This window comes from Zootoca vivipara, chromosome 5 (assembly GCF_963506605.1).
Source record: "Zootoca vivipara chromosome 5, rZooViv1.1, whole genome shotgun sequence".
NCBI classification, from domain to species: domain Eukaryota; kingdom Metazoa; phylum Chordata; class Lepidosauria; order Squamata; family Lacertidae; genus Zootoca; species Zootoca vivipara.
In genome coordinates this window covers 82708870-82721164 of record NC_083280.1, presented here as the reverse complement: position 1 = coordinate 82721164, position 12295 = coordinate 82708870, and the positions used below count along the sequence as shown (strand labels likewise).

General features: G+C 41.7%; 1 protein-coding gene across 2 annotated transcripts in view; it reads right to left on the bottom strand.

Annotated features, from left to right (window-relative positions):
- Window positions 1-577: 577 nt before the first annotated feature.
- The window catches only part of POLR3A (RNA polymerase III subunit A), a 45957-nt gene continuing 34239 nt past the window's right edge, over window positions 578-12295 (bottom strand). For both annotated transcript variants that reach the window (XM_035137922.2, XM_035137923.2), the window contains 8 exons: window positions 9503-9673; window positions 8492-8585; window positions 8287-8379; window positions 6868-7032; window positions 4889-5053; window positions 3870-4001; window positions 2846-2978; window positions 578-2522 (listed from right to left, as the gene is read on the bottom strand). In XM_035137922.2, the coding sequence (XP_034993813.1) occupies window positions 2374-2522; window positions 2846-2978; window positions 3870-4001; window positions 4889-5053; window positions 6868-7032; window positions 8287-8379; window positions 8492-8585; window positions 9503-9673 (1102 nt within the window). In that variant the 3' untranslated portion in view covers window positions 578-2373. The remainder of the gene's footprint in view (window positions 2523-2845; window positions 2979-3869; window positions 4002-4888; window positions 5054-6867; window positions 7033-8286; window positions 8380-8491; window positions 8586-9502; window positions 9674-12295) is intronic.

Here is a 12295-nt window from a genome sequence, read left to right as displayed (position 1 = left end):
AAACCAGCTGACAGCAGCACTGAATGGAAATGTAGAGACAAGCTAGATGACAGTTCATCTCCAATCAACGTATTAAGTTTACTGACAATAATTACTGGTGCATACTATTATGAATTGGGAGCCATAATCTCTACAAACAATGATCATTCTCTGCATTATATTGTGTGTGTGCGCACGCAAGCAGAGTATGGTCAGTTGATTCATGCAGGGATGGAAGAAAAGATCCTTTGATTGGCTCATACATGATAGGAGCACATCACATGATGAATCGACACAAAATTGTGGGAAACAGCTCATGAGAAACATTGTAAATAAGGCAAATGGAGGTTTTGGCTGGGGGTGTCACATCTGTGTCAGTTACTGAGAGAGTCATTACTTAAAGTTGCCACAATCATATAATGTTCATGTGTGGATCAGCCCTTAGATCACTGGAAAGGATTCATCTTTCTGCATGATCTAACGAGTTACATAAATGCAACAAAATGGTATGCATGCATGTTCAAATAGTTATGCTTTATTAAGAATATTTACAGAAGTTTTAGGTAGAGAATACCATCAGTAAATGAACCTGAACGCACACCTTGAAAAATTATCTTTATTCACATCTACAGTACAGTATAAGAAAGCAACATTTTCTCATGCTACATGAAACTCTTCACATTTTGGAAGGGAACTTCCTTTTGGAAGCTTCTGGATTCTGAGTACCAACTTGTCTTGTACAGTGGTACCATAACATTATCCACAAAACTCGGGATAGTGATCTGACATTCCGACCCACTACTGGCTCAAAGAAGAATTTGCAAACTGCCATACGAAGCACAAACTGCAATCACACAGTGGTTGTTGCTGCCCCATAGCCTCCCAAATACAGAGTAGCTTGTAGTAAATTTAAGGGGGGAAGGGAATCATCTTGTTAGTACTCCAGCTTTGTACCTTTTAGTACTCCATGGTGCTATTAACAGCTCAGCAGAGCTTTTATGAGTTGTTACACTCATACACTGGTAGGAGAGATCTGGATCATCTTCTGGACTGGCTTCTACTCTAGTCTGGCTTTATCTGGAAGGCTCTGAAGTTCTGTCTCCATCACAGTCTTCACCTTCAAAAAGGCATCCAGAAAATAAGCAAATGAGTGGTCATGAATGCTAATCTGGCTGCATTAGCAATTTTTTTAAAAATAAATAAATTATTCACTATTTTTTCAGATTATCTTTCTTTGTATTCAGAATTTGTTTCTTTCCGCCTAGCAAAAAATAATCATGCAATTTGCTGTACACTATTGTTCTTCTTTAACAAAAAAGCAAACAAGCCCAGAAGATGACCTTAATTCCTATGTTGGGGGTGATACTAACAAGCACACACAGATATAATTGCGAATCAGTTAAACATTTGCTCTCTGATAAACAATGTAGTTTAGGACCAACATGCAAATGCAAGAATCAATATGAACCAAAAAGGGATAATTTAAACAATTGGGGGGGGGCATTGCCTTCATTTCCTCATCTAGTTTTCCCCCATCATGTTACTTGCTATAAAAGTATTGAAGGGTTCAAAGTACCTTCATTTATTTCAAAACTTTACTCACAAACTCTTCAATATGCAGCAATATAAAAAGTGTCAGATATTACAAAAGTGAGTTTTGCAGCTTTCTTCCCTACAGAATATAATTGCTCTGGGGAGTAAACCCATACCCAAGGAATGTCTACTAGAATGAAATGGAATAGCTCCTCCCCATTCAATTCACTACCATTCAGAGCCAATTTTGATTCCCACCTCCCTGTCTTCCTCTCTCTTACTGTAGTTACTCTGGTGGAATCTATGTGGAATGGAGTTGTGTGAAATGCCCCCAAAATTTCTCGGGCCACTTTCCCCCCTTTTTTTCTAAGAAGTTGCCACACAAAGTGTACTTGGAAATCAAACTTTAACAGAAAAGGATATGCACTACATATGACAGCAAACACAACCTTCCTTCTATTCGACATCAATCCAACTGGAAATTACTCTGGTCACTCTGACAGATGTTTATCACAGCTGGTAGAGGCAGCAGAAATCTTTCCTATTACTATAGCTAATGCTTCTGACAGAAATCCAGGCAAAAACGTTAAGCGCCTTCCCTTTCATAGGGATTTGGTGTCCCACAATCCATGTTACAGGTTTTTGATGTAGCAGGGGAAATTATTGCTTTTAAAAAACCAAACGCCGTCAGCTGAAGTTCACTGCGGATTAAGTACACAAAAGATAAATGCCTGCAGCAGTGGTGGATCAGTTGCGCACATCATGATCTCTCACTTATCCAGCCTCCAAACCCTACTTGGAGAGGCATGCAGCTCCAGTTTAAAATATGCCATCTGCTTGCTGTTTGGTGCTCTCCATCTGCTACGTAGTAAGGGAAATATGGAAATCGGGGTTGTCAAAAATTAAAGGCCTTCTTGGGGGGTTTGCTTCCTTGTCAGCTTTATGCAGCAGCTTGAAAAGTCCAGTTCCAATGTTCATTGGGATACCCATAATGATGCACTCAGAAACGCCTAGAGAAGATCAAGAAAAAATGATTAAAGCCTCATATTTCCCATGCAATGTGCATCATGGACTTAAAGAAGCAGAGGCTGTTTAAGAGATGAGCTACAATAATATTACATATTACAATCGTGAAGACTGATCTAAAGCAATTATTACCTGCAAACCAACTTCACTATGTCAAAGCCATGGTGAAAAAAGGAGTAGGAAGAGAGATCATTCCCTATTATGGGGCAACAGCAAAAAAGGCCATGCTCCACTTCCCCCCATTTTCAGCCAGGATACATTTAGAGAGCTGTGCTTAGTGGCAAGATTCACCACCCAAGACACTTACCACACACCGAATCCTTCTGCCCAAAATATGCAGCGTCGAAGAGGTGATCTGCTGTCTTCTCAAACGAAGCAAGCATCAATACACTCTCCTTCATTTTTGCCAGGCCAAACCGAGTAATCCCCAGAACCTCACCCTAGTCCAAGAAAAGGAAGACAGCGGAACCTCATAAGCTAATTCATGCTCACCAAAGGCTTTGACTCTGTACAAAGAAGGCAAATCTATATGGAGGCTGAAGTTGCATTTCTTGTCCTGGGCAAGTGTACACTGATAGCTATATGGATGCATAATAATTTGTCCAGCATGGTTGTTAATAAAGGAGATTTGGAACAATTGTCTTACCCGCCTCCTCTCAAATACAACATATACATATACAATAGCCTAAGAGCTGCTATGCTTAGTTTCTTATTGTTCCACTGTATTAGGCAACTGATTCTTGAGTGCCAACTTCCCTTTCCCAGGCTGGTGGCCAATCAGGTGCAGGGAAGTGTCAATGTCTCTTGCAGTTGCTGGCAGCAGAGGCTGATCTCTCCCAGTCAACAAAGCAAGTGGAAAGAGAGTATGGCAGAGCAGCAGCTGACAGACCAGCCTGCTCACTCTGCCCCCCATCTCTCATGTCAATGGGCAGAGAGGAAGGAAACTGGGTACACCAGTGGGGGGAGGGGAGGGGGAGGGATATGTGTGGACATTCCTGGAAGGGCACATCCGAATGATGCAAATATTCCTGATTACTTGGGTGAAAGGAAAAACCACCACCCTAAACCTTAATTTGGGCTTAGAAGATGTATGTCAGGACAATATGTCAGTACAGTAAACAGATGCCCATCTTGAGGCTCTTTGCTACGCAGTTGCCTAGGAAGGGAGTAAACCATGTGGATATTGCAGCAAGCAACACTCGTATAGGTGTTTCCTTGGAAACACTCGTATAGGTGTTTCCTTGGTATTTTCTTTATTTACATTTATTTGAGGGAAGGAGGGCTGAGTGCGTAGGTGGCAAACCAAAACAATGAAAAAGGATAAAACCAACCTTGTATGTCATCAGGTCAGACAGCAGCATCACATGCCTCCGGTCAATGCTCATACCATGGTTTACCATAGTGTACTGAATCTCATTGATGATGGTGGTCCGGGCAGCCTCAATGCCCAAGGTTTTCTCGACCTAGTGGATTAAATTATGTGGGTTAGGGAAGTGGCAAATCATTGATTCCACTGGCACATAAGTGCTATGATTTTCCAAACTACAACCATTCCCATATATTTTGGCTTAAAAATTGCCCTGGCTTGCACCTGCCTCCTTACAGGCAGTAGCTTCCAGTGGTAGCATTTTTCTTCATTATCACACTTAGGGTGCCTATAGGATGCTGGTTATGACCAATAAAGCCTTAAACGGCTCAGGACCACAGTACCTCAAGGACCGCCTCTTTCTATATGAACCTACCTGGACCCTGAGATCATCTTCTGAGGCCCTTCTTCATGTGCCTCCTCCTTGAGAGGTCCGGAGGGTGGGAACACGAGAATGGGCCTTTTCTACTGTGGCTCCCTGTCTGTGGAATGCTCTCCCCAGGGAAGTTCGCCTGGTGCCTTCATTATACACCTTTAGGTGCCAGGCAAAAATGTTCCTTTTTAACCAGGCCTTTGGTTAATCTGATTGATATCCTATGCCCTTTAAAAGGGGGGGGGTGCTATTGGGTTGTTGCTTTTATATTTATTATGTATTTTGTGGCTTTATTTCTATGAACCACCCTGGGACCCTTGGGTATAGGGCAGTATATAAATTCAATAAATAATTAATAATAATTAATAATAATAATAATAATAATAATAATAATAACACTTTCTGAGTGTTCAGAGTGTTTCACCATATTACCCTGTTGCAATCTGTATTAACCTCATATTGTAGATGGGGTGTGGGGAGAGAAGTGCCTTAGACCACCTAGGAAGTTCATGGAAAAGGTGGCATTTGAACCAAGAACTTCCACAGGCTCCGTCACTCAACCACTATGCCACACCACCAGCTCATTTTGCCAATGCCCTCTTGATGGCTACCTCGTAAGTGTTGTTCGAAGTAGTCCTTGTTCCTTTGACTCCATGCGTGGCCATGACAGCTCGCAGGTTGTCACCTTCCACCAGCAGCTTGTACTTCTCCTTCCCACTCTGCTCATCGATATGAATGACAGCACGAGACACTTCCGGGATACCCTGCACAACCACCTTTATGTAGGAAAGGAAATATTTTAAAAAAGTGTCTAGAAGACAGATACCCTGATAAATGCTTCTTGCTATAGACCAGATATCACAATCAAAACCCCACTCTTTGCCCTCCTTGCTCTTTCCTACAGTGACTGCTGAATATTGCCTAAACTGGAAGTGACACAGCTGTGGCCCTCCAGATGCAGGTGATTCCCGGCTCCCATCAGCCCCAAGCCTGCATAGCCTAACGGTCAGAGATAATGGGAAGTGAAATCAAGCAACATCGGGATGACTACAGGTTAGCCTCCACCCCTGCTCTTCATATTTGCTTGGGAGTTCCACGGATGTGTGTTGTGACTATGAAGGAAACAGACAGAACACTAGAAGGCAAGGAGTCCACGTAACTAGGGCACATAATCTGCAACATTAAAACAGAATTCCTACAAAGGTGGGTCTTCAGGGTCTTCTATACTTCAAGCCTTTTCATTTGGCGTGTGCATTTTTGCAATCCGAAGAATATGCATCCGGCATAGATCAGTCTACTTCAATTAGGCACTCAATTGATTTTGTTACGTAGTTATTTGATTTTTTTTATTGGAAAGGAAATAGTTTGGCTTTGGTAGAGAACTGGCTGTTTTTGAAAGGCCAAACTGTTTTCAATGCAATTGCAACCAAACAGAATCAGTTTCTTCAAACACCTCCTTCCACTGGTTTCTTCCTCTTCCTCTTCCCCCAGTTCCTGCATGTCACTCTCTGCCCTTCATTATTTCCTTGCATCCTCTTCAAGGGTCCCCTTATCCTGTACACCCTCTTTCTCTCCTTACCCCATTCCTCCAGCTCCTGTCTCTCCAGCCTGTCAGGCTCTCTTTCCTTCAGCAAACCTCAGCCCTGAGCTCTCTTTCCCTAAGCTTCATCTATTGCTCAGCTTCTTTGTGGCATCATTCTTCTTTGTGACATCATTACTACTCAGCCAATGGGCACCAAAGGCTTCAATGCATTGAATAAATAGTAAGTGTGCTCACTGTAATTAAGAAAAGCCACCACCTATCACCCCTTCAAGCAAATTTAAGCAAATTTGTGAAGTTATCCTCAAGAGGAACTTCCCAAAGAGCTTCAGTAAAACTAATCCTGAAGGTTTAGCACCTAATTTATTACACTGAAAGGGAGAAACGTGCGAAGAGGAAGGCACGTTTGGCAAATCCTCACCGTGATAAACTCCTGCCCAGAAACCTATGTCCCCACTATGAAAGGCTGTGTGGATCCAGAACTGACCTCCACAGTAACTTACAGACTCACTGTAAAGACCATGTTCATGGAAGACAATCTTATTCGGCCACAAGTGATTGCCAAAGAATTACACTGTGATCCCCAATATTATTTTTTGAATAACTGAAAGCATTTTATTGTACTGTATACATTTATTATATTATATTATATTATATTATATTATATTATATTATCTTATCTTATCTTATATTATATTAATGCAGGTCATGGCTTAGGGAGCCTTTGGGCTGAAAAATGGTATGTAATAAAATATAGATATAGATCTATATCTATAGATCATGATGAAAAATAGGCTCACCCAACAGCAAGAGGGCAATACCCAGATCCGCTTCTGTTAAATATGCACAAATTTATAAAGGTACAATATGTTTTCAAAATACAAAAGCTTCTTCAGGGGGAAAATGGAAAAAGTAAGAAATGAAACGGGCGTATTCTTAGCATAGGTTTTCAACAATTCTCACACTAACGCAGTGAATCCTTTGAATGCTGTGATCTGAGCACATACATTTGTTGTCGAGCATCACACACGGAAGGTGGAAAGTCCTTACTTTTGGTAGCTCTTCCTTCAGAGACTGCAAGACATAGTACATCGAACTCTTGCTGTTCTCTCGGGGAGTAACACAGACAACGGCCTCACCGTGAACAGCTACATCCCCAGGCTTCACTCTCAGCTTCGAGACACAAATAGAATACCGCACAGTCTCCGCATTAACCTGTGTCACAAATGTCACTTTGTTATTTGCATAATTATTTCGACACTGGACACAGTTCCGCGGGCATGTAATTTGTTACATGGTGTCCAAAACACTAGTTTGGCAAAAGCTCTGCAAGCGATTATTTGACGGCCTTCGCAAGATGCTATTCTATTCGGCCAGGCGCTGTTCGCTACTGCCCAGGAGCCGCAAAAATATTCAGTTCTGAAATGTGTGACAATTGAGGGGAATGTCCATTTTGGCCTCGTGCTACTGAAGACTGAGGGAGGCTTTGGGCAGCACAACTGACCCATACACCCTCTTCTTACATTTTCAATGTAACGTTGGAAGTAATAATTTTTTTTTTTACAGATTTCTAATTCCCCCCCTCCTGAAATATGCATATAAACTACATATTCTCCGTAGATATCCAAATATGAATTTAGATACTACATTTGTACCTTAGAAGTCGAACAGAATCTGTTCCGGAAATCCGTTTGACTTCCAAAACATTCAGAAACCAAAGTGCGGCTTCTGATTGGCTGCAGGAATGCAGCCAATCAGAAGCCACAGAAGCCTGTCGGACATTCAGCTTCCCAAAATAGTTCATAAACCAGAACAGTCACTTGCGGGTTTGCGGCGTTCGGGAGCCAAAACTTTCACTTGCAAGGCATTTGGGATCCAAGGTACAACTGTACTGTTAATGGGCTTTTTTATATTAAAAAAAATGCTGATTAACGTGGAAAGGGGTCAGAAGAGAATTAGGGTTTTGTAGCTCTGGGTAGAGCATCTGTTTTGCCAAAGGCTCCAGGTTCAATCCAAGGCATCTCCAAGTAGGGCTTTGATGTCTCCAGTCTGAAACTCTGAAGAGCTGCTGCCAATCAATGTAGACCTTACTGAGTTACATGGACCAATGGTCAAAATCTCTATAAGGTACCGGTAGCTTCCTATGTTCCTGTGAATAAATGTGTGTGTGAAACTGACGCAGACTGGAAACAGAAAGACAGATAGACTGATTCATCTGCTCCCTGCTCACTTCAAATCTGGTTAGGGGGAAACTAGCAGAGAACATTAATTCTCTTTGAAAATGTGCATAGATGCATGCTGCAGAAGCAATTAACATATTGAAGGTACCACAGAGCAATAACTAGAATAAATTAAAGCACTACAGAAAAAGCCACGCTAATTTTCACTGCAGTATCTACCCTGCCTGAAGGCACCCCGGTGGCAAATCAGTTTCTCGAACAGAGTATCAATGGGGGGGGGCACACTCACTTCCAGCCTCAGCAGCCTAATCCGCTCTAATGAAAGCTTGACAAGAATGAAACAATCATCAGGAAGGAAAACTTCTTCAATGTACTCCGAAATCTGAAAGTCAAAAAGAGAAATTCAGCAGTGCTCATTGTTTAATAAGCATCACAACAGTGCAGAACCATAATTGGAAATACTGTAGATTAAGCAACAATAAGGCACAGTCTACCTCTCCCAGTAGTGTCTTCTCTATTCTTCCTTTAACCAAACGGGCAAAGTCTGGATCATCGTCCGTGTCAAGGTGAGCTGTGATAATTGGCGTACTATAGATAAGTAGCAAAAGGATATCGTTGTGAAAAGCTTGCCGGCTTAGTACCTTTACGTACCATGAACATTATTAATAATTCTATTTTATATATCGAGAACTAAGCATTGTACAAAACAACTTATGATGCCCAAGGGGTTAAAATCTAAAAAACATCCATAAACCGCATCTCTGCAGTTATCTGCTGTGGCATTAACTCACTCTACTGAAATTTGTCGCTTTTCAGTAAGAAGAATCCCAAACCAATTATTTCAGGGATACTGAATCTTGCTCATAGCTTGGAAGACGTAGCACAACACTTTTGTGTGAATGGAGGTTCCTCTTATTAGCCTTGACCTTGTTCACAAAGTACCTTGACTTCGTTAATCAAGAGTCTACTAATTATAGTGCAATAAGCTACTAAATTGACCCCCGTTTATCTTGCTGTCTTAGGTTGAGGTAGCAAATGGCAGGGACACTGTAACTTTTTAGGTTCAGCTATTTTTGTGCTTTGATCAACAGGTTAGCCTAACAAATAACTCTCTACCTAAAAAAAAAAAGGTCTCATTTTGTTGGATCAAGAGAGCAACAAATACATCGAACCCCTATAAATGAGAGCATTTAGCAGCCATAAGGGATATCAACCTGCAGCTTATCTCCCCCCCCCCACACACAGTAGGCAACTTGCAAGCAGAAGCTGAGTTACTAAACTTGTTCCCTTTTCAGAAGACATTACAACAAATGTTTGCGTCATAGGCAAGAATTACGGGATAGATCTAATGTTATAAGTTATCCTGTTCCTGTCAGTTTCTGTTTATTATAGTGGCCAGACTCTGACTCCAGCTAGCAAGTTGACAAAGAGAGAGAGACCTCCCTCCGTTATAATTAAACCTGCCATTCAAATATCAAGATGAGAATAAAATCTGGCTTCAGTACCTGATGGCTTTGGAGGCGTTGATGATCTCTTTGATTCTCGGCACTCCTAGTGTGATGTTCATTGAGGCAACCCCAGCAAAATGGAAAGTTTTCAGAGTCATCTGTGTGCCAGGCTCTCCGATACTCTGAGCGCACAGCGCTCCCACTGCAGAGCCAGGTTCCATCTGTGCCCTAGGTTATAAAACCAAGAAAACTTTTCATATTTATTAATTTTCACACCTCTAGAGAGTTCCTGACTGAGCTGGCCTCCAAGGACCAAGATCCCCATTCTCTGTACTGGATAAAAATCCCCCAAAGGTTCAATGTGGCACTATGAAATCATAAAACCCACTTCTTTAAACCCTGGGTGGAAGACAAGAAGCTGTGTCGCAGCCTAGGAACACAGACAGATCAAAATCTTTCCATCACCTTTTTTTGAGTTCTGAGAATTCATCAGGCACCGGCTGCACACTTTCAACTGTATATTATATAATGGTTAAACACTTTTTTAAAAAAAGAAAGTGAAAGCACAGGTGTTCAGGAGAGCCGTGCATTTAATGCACATTTTGTTTTTCTCTCTGATCCTTCAGAATCACAGAGTCCCAAGATCAGCTGCCTGAAACTGTTCCCTCATAAGCCTCCCTGGCTAGCAGCTCACAGAACACCCAGTTCCATTTGACAGGGAGGCTTATTCAACTCTGGGAGAGCTGTGTACAGCTATTAACTAAATGGAAAACAACAAATCCAGCAGACCTGATGGGATACCTGCTGAAGTCTTCAAAGTGGGCAGAATTGACCTTACACAACAACTTCACAAGCTCATCTAAAAAATCTGGGAGAGAGAGAGGAGATCCCAGCAGACTTTAGGGATGCCAAAATTATCAATCTCTAAAAAAGGTGATAGAACAGATTGTGGAAACTATCGAGGCATCTCTTTATTAGCTGCGGCCGGCAAAATTCTTGCAAGGATCTTAGCAAACTGCCTCCTAACAATATCCGAGGCTACCCTTCCTGAATCCCAAAATGGTTTTTGACCTCCTACGGGGACAGTGGACATGATTTTCACCACTCAACACCTTCAAGAAAAATGCAGAGAGCAAAACCAACCCCATTTTTTGACCTCGTGAAGGCCTTCGACAATGTAAATCATAATGCCTGGGTGGACTGTCCTTCTGAAAATTGGCTGCCCAGATAAATTTGTGAACATCCTTCAGCTCCTCCATGATAATATGACAGCAACAATCAGGGTCTCCTATATATAATTATCCTATTCTGAAATGCCTTCGAAGGCAGACAAAAAAAAATTTTTTTTTACCCTATAATAAAATATATCAACTATTTGACAGCAAATAACAATATGGAGACAGTGAACACTAGAAGCATCAAGGCTATGAACCCCATGACATGAAAAGGGTGTCTTATTATATCAACATGAGTTGGTAGATGATATTCAATTGGTGCCCTTACCAAGGTCGCTGGACCAGCCCCGATGTGAAAGCCCCAATGAATATTATCAGCACTGTCGTTTTCTTGTGCACAGGCTAAGTGATCTCAGCCAAGGAGGTCAGCATCAAACAATTATTTTAAATCCCATTTGTTAACCATTCTCATCTGGCAGGGCAAAGCTAAGGCTCCAAGATGCACAGAGTCACAGCAGCAATATGCTTAGCTAGAGACCTTATGCAACGAAGCAAGTAGAAGATCAGAGGACAGCTGTCACCCTTAGTTAAATCCCAGCGAAACAATCCTACGGCATATTATGGACCTTCTCTACATAAAGCAAATCAACTCACAGAGCAGTAACAGCCTCAAGACTAGTACTGTCTTCTTCCAGTATTAAAAAAAGCCTCAATACCAATGTCAAGATTCAGGATAAAGGCAGTTCCGAAACAAAGGTAACTTCCTTTCCACTGATGCTGAGACAGAATATTTAGATTGGGGGTGGGGGGTGGGAACCAACACACCCCAAAATATCCACTCCATGAGGGCTGGGAAGGGAAATTGCTTCTCCCAATAGTCCTCTTTTGCTGTGATCTTGCAAGTAAATTCATTTGCAATTCAGTGTTTTATGTGCCCCTTTGCTGCTTCTGCAATACATTTTCAATATGGTTTTAGTCTTGCTATGCCTCATAGAAGTTGCTTTTATGTTGTTATGGGCTAAAAGCTAGCACAGACATTTAAAACAAGCATTATACTTATATATACTTCCTATTACAAAACCTAAATGACTGAGAAACCATAGGCATAATATGCTTAAATTTAATGGTTTGTTTAGTGGGATTTATTATTAGTTAATGCAGCAGCCGTCCATAGTTGGAGAACTTGAGGCCCAGGATAATGTCAGATCTCCTTTTGTTTCGCAATCTGGAGCCTTCCGAGTTTGCTACCACCTGGTGGAAGGTAATCAGCACATCCAAAGGCAAGACTATTTATAGTGTTTCACTGCAATGCAAAGATGGGGAAACTGAGGCCCTCCAGATGTTAATGGACTTCAACTCCCATTAACACTGCCAATGATTAGGGATTATGGGAGCTGCATTGCAGCAGCATCTAGAGCAGGCACCCCCAAACTCGGCCCTCCAGATGTTTTGGGACTACAACTCCCATCATCCCCAGCTAACAGGACCAGTGGTCAGGGATGATGGGAATTGTAGTCCCAAAACATCTGGAGGGCCGAGTTTGGGGATGCGTGATCTAGAGGGCAGCAGGATCCCCATCTCCACAATTGTCGTGTTTCATAATTACTACTGTTCAATCAAATGCAAGCATCCAATGTAATTTTTTAAAATATATATATAATAATAATATATTTGA